At 40.6% G+C, this 13368-nt stretch overlaps 1 protein-coding gene across 1 annotated transcript in view; it reads left to right on the top strand.

The window, feature by feature from the left end:
* LOC144773831 (interphotoreceptor matrix proteoglycan 2-like) overlaps positions 1-13368 on the top strand; it is an 896924-nt gene that overhangs the window by 436311 nt on the left and 447245 nt on the right. Inside the window, exon 5 of the mRNA XM_078658926.1 lies at positions 1519-1610. Within this exon, the coding sequence (XP_078515052.1) occupies positions 1519-1610 (92 nt within the window). The remainder of the gene's footprint in view (positions 1-1518; positions 1611-13368) is intronic.

Genomic DNA, 13368 nt, shown 5'->3' with positions numbered 1-13368 from the left:
CATTATTTTGACAAAAGTAGTCTTCAATCTCATCTGGGTTTGGGTATGTGTACTAGTGAAGTTAACCGTAATGCTCAAACCATTGTCGACGAGTCTCCCTCCACTAGTTCTGATTTTCCTACTTTTACTTTAACCAGTGGGGAAGGGTCTTCGACAGCTGATGGTAATTCTGGTGGTAATTCTGCTGCCAATTCTGTTGATACAGAATCTCATCATCAGTTTGCGAATGCTACAAATTTTACTACGTCTTTAAGTAAGAGGAGGAGAGTCCTTCCTGGATGGTTGAAAGAATATGTTTTGTGACTGAAAGATTAAATTATGTATTTTGTTTTGTCTTATCCTTATCTCCACCTTCTTTCCTTTTCTTTTCTTTTCCTCTTTTCCTGCTTCCTTACTTAAGCTTCATCATCTTTGTTTTCATTTGAAGAGAGGGGGATGTGTTGTGTAATACTTTGTAAATAGATTAGTGTATATACTTGGTTAGATTATTTCTCTATGCTTGTTTCTTTAAATGGTTCGTGCCTATCACACTATGTAGTTCTAGGAATGTTACTGGGATTCGACTTGGGCTCTGCAGTTGCGGTTGGATGCAGTACTAGGAAGTCGTGTCATCTGGCACTCACCTGTTTCCATCTATTTTTGAAAATAAATCATCATCAATCTACAGTGGCCTCAGACTCCGTCATTACAATCTGGCTTTCTTATAAGGCAACGGTGTTAGCCAACACTCGTGTGTAATGTAGCACCCCAATCAGAAAAATGTGTCAAGCGAATATATTCAATTCACTTTAGTATAAAACAGGAGTGCGCCTCTATTCTCCAGTTTTGTTTCTTATAAGGCAGACTTATTGTATTGTTGAAAAAGGTCTCTCGACCGTTGCTATGTCTCTACCCTAAAACCTTGCACTACTCCTCTCACCACCACCCTCCCTACCCGTCTCCCTTTGGGGCACTAATCTGTTTTTGATGAATGACATGATTTTGTGTAATAATTATTTTGTTGATACATTGTGATTAAACAACGTTTCACTTATATTTGTGCATTGACTTCTATATTTCTTGAATTACTATAAATTGTTGTTGAACTGTGCAACTCTAGGCAGAGGCCTGTCACATGCAAATTAGTAATGACCCTCCTCTTCGACCCACTTCTTGGGATTGCTCATGCCCAAAGGGCTTGAAAGCTCACTGGCATTCTGCAACACAGAAGCATATGCATGTCAGTATGAAGTAAACCTGGTGTTTCTTAGGCCAGGGCAGGGGATTCCCACCATCAGTCTTTTATATGTAGTGTTGTGCTGTTGGACCACCACCCAGTTTCTTCCAAGAGGACCTGTTGTGCTGCCTGGTGTATCTCTACAACCTTGATGATATTTAGCATGCCCCACCACAGAAAGACAGCCTCCTTAATCACAAGTTTCCTTCATTTGTGCTGGTGCGTTGAGGTAGGGAGGGGACCTGGGCATTGTTAATGTCTTTTGTTTCCATTACTGATGTTTACATGTTTACTCTTGCTAGATGCAGCAGCCAGCATCCCAGCACCTCAAGAGGAAACCATCGAAAGTACCCCTGTCAGCAGCTTTGGAATTCAAGAGGAACAAGTGCAGACTGTAAGCACTGTTTTATTTTACTGTAGTTATTCTGATTGTTTTCCTTTATGTCACTAGGACAAACATATTCTGAAGTCAGGGCAGTCACAGGGAGAGGACAGTTAGGTTGTTTGCCAAAGGGCCTCGCACTCCAGGGGACCACTTTCCCGGTACATGTATTTAAGTAATAAAAGCAACAAAACCCTATACCTTTGAGATGCTACAAAATCATACTGTGGTATTCCTTTTCCCATTGTACTTATCTCCCTAATTACAAGCCGCTTCTTGGATCAGAAACCAAGGAGGGGCCCCAAAAATATTTGGACCTGACCTGACCCCACAAAAGCTTATAACATATCTCTCTGAAGCAATTTCTACAGGTCATCAAGTTTGGGACTCATTTGACACACTTTCTCCATTTCTTTATTCAGCACTTTGAAACAAGTGAATCCTATTATTCTCAGCTAGCTACCATAACAACATACTACCTCAAATATACATACAATTACAAATATAGGAACATCATATGGAGTGTTCAGTGGCATCAAAGGGACGAGATGTAATGTCTGGCCAACCTTAAGTGTTTTATATCTCCTGTTAATTCAAAATACCAACTTAACAAAATATACCAAAATATCATAAAAATACAGATATGAAAATAAGACACATATTGTTCAGTGCATAAAGCCATGAAAGTGCCTAGTGCGAGGTACAGTAATTCTGTTTGCATAAGATAATAAAGGTGGGAAAGGTCTGAGTCCATACCCCTCTTCCTTCTATCTCACTATGTGCTGTGCAGCTGCAATCTACACAGCTAAACAGAGAAAAAGTTATTTGAACATCAACAAAGGATCAGTATTTCTTTACAGTGCCTAACACTGTACTGCTTTCTTGCAGAGCCATCTATGGTTATAATAGCTGTATAACAGGTTGACTATGTATTTGCCATATGCTTTTGAGGCTGAGCTAGAGTTGTAGGGCTTCCACAGAAGTTCCTGAACCTAGCTTTAATAGGGATCTTTGGAAACAAGTTTAATCTTTTGGAGATCTTTAACTTTCTTATAACTCCATAATTGTGTGCCATAAACATCTGCTGAAACTGCTTTCATTTTATACAACTCTAAGGTGAGGTTAGTCGGGGACCTTCCATTTGTAGCTCTTGCAGAGACAGCGCATGCTCTGTCTCTGCAAGACATTTTGTTTACAGTTAATGAGCCACAGCCCACCAATAGCTTATCATTGGTTAGCTTCAGCATGTCTCGCATTTGATTTTTTCCCCATTTGTCACAGCATTCATGCGTCATGTTGTCTCTTGAGTTTGTCTCTCCCCTGGAGCATGGAGCAAGTACTTGTATCCTTCCACTGCTCCCGTTTTGGGAGCTACTTTTTTCAAGCACTCCATATGGATGCTTGTTTTTTCAGGCCATCTCCCATATCCTCACCCATGTTGCTGCTTTTCCCTCCCACCTCCCTGCCACCACTCGTTACTTCTACCCTCACCCCTGTTTCATTTCCCTCCACCCAACCTCATGCCTGTTTCTTCTCCCCATCCACCTTTCCCGTTGCTTCTCACACAGCCGACTGTTCTATCTACGCTCTTTTATGAGGTTGTTGGCTTCGTACTCCATCCCGAACTCCACCTTTGTGATACGCATGACATTTTTTTTTTAATCATTTGCAGATCACAAACTTCTCAATGTGCATATCCGTAGGGACAAGTTCCTTTAGTTGTCATGGTAGGATCAGGCAGAGCATTCATCACAGCACAATCAATGGATCGTTTTATGAAGAAAAGTAAACACAAGTGTTAAGATTGAAGCATTATAACACCGTTCTGGTCACACCTTTTCTGGCCAGCTTCTAAAATCATGATTTGTATCTTATTTTTGTTTCTGGTTCCTGACCTCCAGCAAGCAGGGGTGGCACCTCTGTTAAGGCAGAGGAGCATGGCCCCACTGCTTTCAAAGCAGTGAAAAAATAAAATGATAATAACTTGGTTATTATCATTTTATTTTTGGTAGCTGCTGGGTTAGGGCGGGCGGGGCTGGGGTCACAGGGGGAGGAGTGGTGGGCTCACTCTAAGTGTACATGACTGTTTGGCCAGCCTTCTTGGGCCAGCCAAACAGTCATGCTCACTTTGCATGTTCCCCACCAGGCTGCATTACACAGCCTGGTGAGGAACATGCCTAGGCTACCATTCCATGTCTGAGCGCCGAACCACGGTGTTCAACCAATCACAACGCTGCATTGTAGCGTTGTGATTGGCTTAGGGGTGGGATCCTGTGTGTGCTTCCAGTTCCTGCTTCCATTCTGGCGCGTCAACATGGAAGTGGAGGAGAGACACAGCTGACCAAAGAGGTAAGTGTTTTTTTTTATCCCATCCCCCGCTCCACCACCCCCGTTCCCTGCTAGGTGCCATTACCAGCAAGTAACGTCTGGTGAATGTCATGCCCTGAAAGAATATGAGCACATGACTCTGATGAGTTCTGTGTTTACCTGCACAGGAACAATTCACTGTCACTTGGATGGCCGCTTTTCTGCTCCAAGGTGGTGTGTGTGCTGATGGGCGCAGGAGCCAGGGCTGAAGCTCGCCGATAACTGGAGCTTCTGGGTTCTACCAAGCATTTTGCAGTCCTATAAATACTGTAGTTGGTGAGTGAGCTCACCTACTGCCTTAATGATCCCCCTTCACTCATAACCCTCAACTTTCATGCATCTCTGAACTGTACTCAAGCCCTGGTTTGCATTGCAGCTGCTTACCACACACTCATATGATACTGGCTGTCAGGACATTACATGTACAAGCCAACACGTTGCTTCTTCTCTAACCAGAGACATACATTTTTAACTGATAAGAGTTTCCATTCTATATGCAACATGTTAGACAGTGTTGGCTTTTTAACAACATTATGTTGTATTCTGGGAGTTGTAGTATTGCTTTTAATATTGTTGCATGTTGTCTCAAAATTGTAACATGCTTAATGTTGGTTGCTATAGAGCCCTTACTTGTTGAAGATGTGGCGTGTGGCATGTATCCACTTGACAGCTTTGGTGGCATACCTTCAAATTTGTAGGAAGGTGTAATAAAATGTTTAAATATCTAGGAGCTGTGCTTGTCGAATAGTTTGGCTCATGAGTTCCCTTCTTGTTAATTTAAATAATGGGTCGGGGACAGATTAGTGTGTGAGACCTGTTACTAGTTTCTGCAGTTTGTCAAAAGCTATCCAGAAATGAATAACATGAATATCTATGTTGTTTGATGACTTAGCAAGAAACTTTACAACCAGGGCAGCCAGTGACTAACACATGCATGGACTATCTCTCTCTTTGAGATAAGGGGTTTTGTGACCAACATACATACTGGCCGCTGTCTCAGGACTCCATTCTTCCACCGTAAAACCCTCAGCAATACATGTGGTCTGCTGAGGCTTTTGTCCATTTACCATGTGTTGTGTGGTTTTAGTTTACCCATACTTAAAAGTTTATTTTCCCAAAAAGAGCACCACAGAAAAATAATTCACAACAATCACATTTTCCCTTCTCATAAACAAGTGTTAAGACGTTGCATAAAGTGCCTCATTAGATATGGTGGTATGTTTTCAAAAATTGCTGGAATTCAACTTTGAGTGACACTTTACAGAATGCCATCCTGCTCTCCACCCCACTTGCCATCATTGTTCACTGCAACTCACTCACCCTCCCACTCGCCAACCCCACCCAATTGGTGAAGCCAATAGCTCACCTATAGGAGAGAACTATTGGCTTTGCCTATGCTTGCTTGCCTTGCAGCATAGCACATCCCCCAGATTTTGGTTCATAATAAATGCTTTTTCTCTCAACTAGTTTAGTTCATGTTACTTTATTGGAAAAGTATATACCCAAGTAGTCAAAATACATTGTCTGCGCCAGGATGGTTCCATTTACTTGAAATGGACTTCTCAGATTACTTTTTTGGTTTATTACTATATTTTCTTTCAAATGACTGTCAGTTTTTTACAGGTACAGTGAGTTTTAAAGACCTTCAAAATGTTGGCATAGACAGCTCCATCTGTGCTAATAGGACAACATAAAGGAGAACTGGAATTCTTTCTTTACCCAGAGTTCCTACGTTGAGCTTTATGTCAAGAAGAAAGGTTCCCACATCATTTATATATAGTGTGAATCACAGAGGGGAAAATACACAACTTTACGTCAACCCCACAGTGATTGGAAAGTCATTTGTACATTCTCCTGATGAACCATACCTTACTCATAATGTAGTCTGATATTATAGGATTTTTCAGCTCTCTCAATAAATAATATGATGTTCCCTGTCGCTGTAAAGTTGACGAGAAGAGGCCATTGACTGCATCGAAAGCTGTTTTTAGATCTAAAGGGGTCAGGTTGAGAGAAGTTTTATCATTTTTAGATGTTTAGTGAATATCAAAAACAATTATAAAACCCTTTCCCAAGGCACCCATACCTTTCCTGAAGACTACTTGGAAGCCAACCAACAATTGTCGAGTCTTGTAAATGCTTTGAGAGTGCTTTACCATATATTTTCCCATCTCCATCAAGCAAGGAGAATGGACTATAATTTCTTGGGATCCTTTCATAAACATTGATATGATCCCTTTATATTTCCAGGATCATGGTGATTGTGTGCAAGTGTTAATGTAGTTTACAAATTTGGCCAGATACCAAATATACACCTGAGGGTACTTGGTCAGTGCTTGCAACTTTGTTCGGAATATGGTTGTGGAAGGCAATAGTTATCCCTTACTCGGTTATATGTAAAGGAGAATAGACATTGTGTAACGTTTCATTTCTTGACTCATCACTACAATATGCTTCCTTCGAGTGAGTGATGCTGAGTCTTCCTAATCATTACATTTGTAAAGTGCAGAAAAATACGATAGCCAATCTGCCTGTCCTACCACTGTCTCTAGATGTATTGTGTGCCATTGTATCTGCATTTGATTAGCTCTCAGAACCTTTTGGAGTCTTTTTTCAAAGCATCTTTCACTTGGTCTCAACCTTTGTTTTAAATTACTTTCTTCTTTTAATAATTAAAATGTTATATTCCTTTCCCACTAATTTTAAGGACTCATCAACTCCCTTAATTTTGGGTCTGGGTTTTAGGCCACAGCTAATTTTTATTTTCTCTTGAAGAATTCTTCATCGACCCAGTTTAAGTTTCCATCTTATTACTGCTTCTGTTTGTTACCTCCTATTTTTGTAGGAAACAATTATTTCTGGTAGTTTTTCAAAGGTGGCGACTAGAGAGCGATCTGCAACTTCAACTTGCAGCACAGTTTCCCTGAAGAGGTTGATTGAGAGTTTAGCTATATTTGGTTTTACGCGTTTCTGACTCTCAGGTCACCATATTATGGACCATTGATTTATTGTGAGGGCTCAGCCTTTGTCCTCTGGGGCTAGATACATTTTTTAAGTAAATTGTAGTTTAGGCATTCAAACCGAGATGGACGATAAGGGGGTTATGGTTATTTCAACTCTTTGCTGTACACTAATGACAGGAGCCATTCCCCAGGACTCAGTATTGATTAGCACAAGACTTGATCTGTTCTGCCCTAAAAGTATTTTGTGTTGGGGTGTCCAATTTTGTGTACCCAAGCCACCTACCTGATGCAGCTTTTGCATCTTTGTGATAGACAGACCAAGGCTCAAAGCCAACTTGGTAAGGCTAGTCAGGAAATCTGGAGGACTGTAAACCCCAAAACATTTGTACATTAAATATGAATTGTGGGTTCCAGGCAACAATCAGTCCTGTGAGACTACAGGATTATTTTTTATTAATGAGCTCTCAAACTGTATTCAACAGTAAATATTTTAAAGTCTATATTAACATTAATATCCTAATCTAGCAACAGTGAATGTGTCGGAAAATGATGAGTTTGTCAGTCCCACAACATGTCGACACATGAGTCAGCACAAGTGAAGATTCAAACACAGCAGCTTTGATGATGGGCAATTGCATTGCATTGCAGAATGCCTATTGCTCTCTAATTGTTCAAGTCAGTTCCCAGAAAGCACAGCTTGTTGTTCCAATTGAATATTCAAGATAACAGTGTGAATACATTTCAAGCATTGAAAAAAAGGTCTTACTCAAGGAGGTTGAATTTTATGAAAACACAGAGTCCAGTGTGCACTTAACTTAGCCAGCAGCTCTCTGACGAGACAGAATCAAATAGCTTTAAACCACCATTGATTTTGAGTTGGATAAGGTGAATTGCTGTATACGTTGATCTTATTTTTTTCAACAAAATAGGAATACAATTTGTGCACCCCATGATGAGGATGATTGTTAATGTTCCATCAAACAGATTTGAAAAGAGAGAACCAAACAAAAGAAGTAATGATTCCAAAAATAGATTTGAAGCCAGTGAATCTGTCAGATTTGATAGTTTTAAAAACATGGAAAATGACATTTGTGTGTGTTTGCGACATGGAACAGTGTGCAAAAGATCAGCAAAATATGTTGGAAATTGAGCTTGCAGTAGTGGCTGGATCTTAGAAGCAGAATGGACTGTTTGAAAAGAAAATGTCTTGATCTCAGAGGTCAATGGTACCTCTTTCTGATTTAGAAATGCTCTGAGCTTATTTCATTTGTCAAATCACATTTCTTAGCATGTTGATTTTTGACCATGGATTGTAGAGCATAAAATGTAATTTTGCACTATTTCCTTATTTTTTTACCAGTTAACAAGTGCACACACTTTTGGCTAACTCAAAACAGTATTACATAGTTTGAATAACATAGCTATCATTTTTTTAACAGTGTGTGATAAAAATAAATCAAAGTAGCAGGTTTTGTGAGGAGTTTACAAGCAATGTCAGACTTCAGAGAGTTGCAAGCACCATTAATAACGATGGCAGCACAAAGAAGTCAGAATACTAAAGGATTAGTACATGAAGAGGTGCTAGTTAAGGCAGGATTGCCATTAGTCCAGCAACGAAATTCAAAATGAAAACTATAGTCCTGTAGAAATGTATTATGCATGTGCTCATACTATCTAAGGGGTGCATGTTTCTGGCAGTGATAGAAATGAAAAGAAACAATAGATGCGTTAATTACCACATGCGTCAGCTGCAGAATATATAGATCATCAGTAAAAGAAAGAGGTGTGCTCTGTTTGATTGAGAGAAGATTGTAGGGTTTTTCTTTTTAGGTAGAGCCTAGACAGCGCATGTGTTGTCTGGAAGACCCTTGTAGTAGGAAAAAACTAGAAAGGACTTATGGCCCGCCTGCTTCTTTCCTATTGGGTTATTGCATTGTCGCTCCTCTTTGCTGCCTCCGTAATGGTTAAACAGAGCGATAGCTCACTTCCATTTAACGAAGAGCATCACCAACCAACTACAGTTAATCTCTGCCTGCATTGGTCATCTGTTTCTTAGAAGTACTCTTTTTATATTATTTACAATGGCGGCACCCGTGCTTTGCCTTTAAACATGTTATGCTAAAGCGCGGGTGCTTTACACACCAGTTTTCATAAAAAACTTTTTTGCACTTTGGTTTAATTTTAGTTACAACTCGGATCAGTAACTAACAAGAAAAAAAATATTTGCAGCATCCTCGCTTTATCTTTAAACATGCTAAACTAAAACTCAGGTGGCGCGATTTCTTCAAAAGAAATAGCAAAAACATATATATTTTTTCTATTTCTTAACTTTTGCAACAATCACAGGACCCACTCTTTACCTCACCATTTTTAAAGGTAAAGTGTGGGTGCCACAATTGTAACAAAAGTAAACAAATAGAGAAACAAAAAGCATGCAGCCGCCATTTTTGTCTATTTGTTTACTCTTGCTGCAATTGCAGCACCCGCGATTTACCTTTAAACATGTTAAGATAAAGCGCGGGTGCCGCGATTGCTGCAAAAGTAAAGAAATAGAAAAAAATGTCTTTCTTTACTTTTGCAGCAACCACATGTTTAAAGGTAAAGCGCAGGTGCCGTGAATACCTTTTTTATTTTTAATTACTAATCCAAGTTGTAACTAAAATGAAACTAAAGTGCAAAAACGTGTTTTTAACGAAAACGTGTGTGAGGGAAGCAACAAGGGGTGAGGATGGATGGCTACTGTAGAACATCTTCCAAACCTCATAAATTATATGAAAACGAACATACTTTGGAAATACTGTTTCAGAAATGGTGACTGGAAAGAAACCAAAATCAAAGTCTGCCGCGTGGTGTAAATAACCCTATGTCTGTAGCATATGCTTTCACTTCCAAACATTTCACCTTCACGTAACTGAATGAAATGGGATACCTTCCCCTTGGCAAGAGTAAGCTGAGAGGAGAAGCGTGCAGCGCACAGTAAGCCTTTCATTCTACCAATACAAACAGCCTGCGAACTATGGTGCATTCACTCACTGCCACAAACCCTTCACCTTATGCAAATACGATGGCCCGAGGTGTAGCTCCAGTGAGTAGCATGCCCACAGTGCATGTGAAAATAATATAGCAATTTGATTGGGCCTGTCACATTCTAGAGGAAACAGGTCATTGAAAAAACTATTTTAAATATGCTGGCTCAGGAGCTAATTTTCTCATTCTGAAATTGTTCTTTGAGAATTTCTTCTTTTGATGAAATCGAACAGAATGCCTAGAAGTCCCTGATTTTTCTTTATTGCTAATTTGGTTTATAAATGAGCCCTTGACAGTGGAATTATTGTCTATTTAAACATGATTTTATTATGATTCTTAATTGTCAGCCTCTGCTTCAAAGTACACATTTAAGGGAAAGCCTCACTTTCAGAAAAACACTTAACCCACTTATATTTAGTAGCTGAAATTATTGTAAATATTAAAGTCGGTCATACCATACCGCGTATGCACCACAACACAATTTTGTACGTCATCCATACACATTCACTGTGCGATGGACATTCCTGTTAAGTTGTCCCTGAGCCTACGAGCTAATATTTTTGATCAGACCAAGCGTTACATTGGCTATTGCTTTGTTCCAGTGAGCATTAAGCACTGACAGTTATTTTAATAGGGCAGAAGTGTCCCATGTCGACAAGCCAGTTCTGGCCACAGCGTGAAATGTGTTTAAGTTTGGATTATCCCTCAATGTGATTAACAGGTGCTTATTGTTCCCTACTCAGTGGTACTCATTGTATCTTCCTCAGGAGGATGAACGCTTGTCGGTTGCAGGCCTATACCAAAATAAGTCTGCCCTGCAGGAAGCAGAGGCAACGCAGTTAAACAAGCCACTACTTTTATGGCCAGCTTTGGTGGGGAAAGCCAGTGCTGGGGTTCCAAAACTAATACCACCCGCATGCTAGAAACAACAAGCATTTGCAATGGAATAGGTCTTGCATTTACGCGAGTTTAAGCTATTGGCATTGTAATTGACAATGCATTTTATTTATGTTTTAAAAACCAAAATATAAATAAAAGGCATTGTCATTTACAATGCCAATAGCTTAAACTCCCGTAAATGCGAGGCCTATTGCATTGCAAATGCTTGTTTTAAATGGTTATCTGTCTTGTATTGTAAGGTCGAAAGGTAGCTGGGCCATGTACCAATGACCAAGGCACTTTATGTGCCTTAAGCATTTGTGTTATCCAGCTTAACTGTGTCAAATGTGTTAGTGCATGCCCATGTTGCAAAGAATTCAAGCCTTCTTGCAAATGATTTAGAGCAGGGTAGGTGATAGTAAATGTAGTATAAGTAAGTTTAGAAAGAATTTGAACACCTTTGTTAATAACTTTGAAAGTGATTTACATTATTTTCCCTTCAGCATCTCTAATTCTGTCTGAAGTTTCTCCTTCATAGTTTGCTTGTTCTTCCTTTAAGCTTCATAGATTATTGCAGCTATCAATATTTCATTCTTTACTGGATATAACCCTAAAAGAAGATCACTGAAATCCATATCATTACTTATTTTGGGCATATATTGTTTCACAGAATTCCAACTAGATTGTGTCAGCCACCTTTGGATGACAGCCCTCTCAATGTAGCCCCAGAGGAGAGAGGGCCCACAGGAGTGAAACTCCCTGCCAGATCCAGGGCCACCAGCATCTCAGTTCATAACCTGTCCCAGAGGAGCAGGCAGACAGGAAAGCAGAAAGGGAGTTTAGGTTGCAGATGGGCAAATTGAAAATGGAGGAGACGCTAGCTCTGAAGGAAAATATATAGGCTCATGAGAGAACCCTGAAGGAGATGGACCTGAGAGACAAGCAAACAACAGGGTCCAGCACCAATGGTGGTAGCGATGCCCCAGTGCCCAATGGAGAAAAGAGGGCCCGCATCCTCAAACACCTGATGCCTAACTTTGTTATTGGGATGACCTTAGGTACGTGGTTTGCGGCCTACAAGGTTGATCTAGATATTCACAGGGTCCCTGAGGAGGATGAAGTGGGGCAGTCTCTGCAGTCACATTTAAAATGAAGGGAGAGATGCACTGTTACCCAGAGGAAAGGGGGCAGAATGAAGTATTCACTCAGGAGGACACAGTTATATAGAAGTATGGGCCTAACCCCTGAAAAGTACAGGCAGAAGTTTAGTGACATCCAGAAATTGCCCCAACAGTTCCAGGTGGATTTTGTAATATACGTTTGGAAGGCACTGTATGGTTGGGTGTAGGGCAGTGATTTAAGTGATCATAAAAGGATGTACACTTTGATTGTCAGGGAGCACATGTTCAGTCATTGTTTTACAGAGCTGCACCAACACCTAGGGGAATAGTAAGCCCACTGGGGACCCCCCTACAAGTCCTGGCTTGCAAGGTACCTGTTCAGCCTCAATGTGGAGATACTGGGCTGAAAGTCCAGTCTCAGGATACCACCCCTGGACTGGTGTATGGGAGAGTGGAAGAAGGGTCTGTTGCCCCCCTATTCTGGGAAACCTCAGCAGTCCTGGAACCCTGGAAGGCCTGGGGCATGGCTCTTGACACTGATAGCTGCCAGTGACCTCTGTTGGTTGCTGTCCTTATGGGTAGAGTTTTCCTTGGGTTGGGGACAAAGGTCTAATCCAAAGGGTGGAATGGACTATATCACTTTTTTGGCCATGGTGGTACTGTCTGCCTACTGGGATGCATCTGTGAGCAAGGTAAGGTTAGGTGCCTCACAGATAAGGTTCACAGATAAAGAGTAGGTTTTCCCATGGGGCAGTCCAGTGACTCAGGATGGATTCAACTGAGTTCAGGAGGGCATAGAACTGACAAGTGCCACTGAAGAAGAGGCCCATTTTCCATATTTTATTACCTAAGCAGTGAAGCCCATCAAGGTATTGATTAGTCTAACCTGGCATTTGGTTGGAGGGAGGACTTTGTCCCTTCTGCAGGGTCATCCCTAATGTTTTTCTCTTCAGCCCTCTTGTTTAAAAAATTTTTTGTTGGCTTTTAGGAATCTGTGTACTTTACCACAGCTTACCAGTATTAAAGTGCTTGGGCTCTCTCCTCAAAACATGGTAAAACTGACTTACATCCAATTAGCACACCTAATTTATTTTTAAGTCCCTAGTAAAGTGGTACTACATGCACCCCAGAGTCTGTAAATCAAATGCTACTAGTGGGCCTGCAGCACTGATTGTGCCATCCTCTGAAGTAGCTTTTCTAAACATGTCTCAGGACTGCCATTGCAGCCTGGGTGGAGTTTTAAACTGCAATTTCTACCCGGCAAAATAAACAGTTTACACTTAACACAAATAGAGGGGGAATAGGGCCAGACCTTACCTCTTCCTCCTCAACCACGTTATATATACACAAACGTAAGTATAGTGAGAAAAGTCGCAACGGTTTTACAAGTATATAAAGTTAATTAAGGAGCAC

Source organism: Lissotriton helveticus, chromosome 8 (assembly GCF_964261635.1).
Source record: "Lissotriton helveticus chromosome 8, aLisHel1.1, whole genome shotgun sequence".
NCBI classification, from domain to species: Eukaryota; Metazoa; Chordata; class Amphibia; order Caudata; family Salamandridae; genus Lissotriton; species Lissotriton helveticus.
The sequence above is the reverse complement of the archived record's forward strand: the minus strand, read 5'-3'. Positions and strand labels throughout refer to the sequence as shown.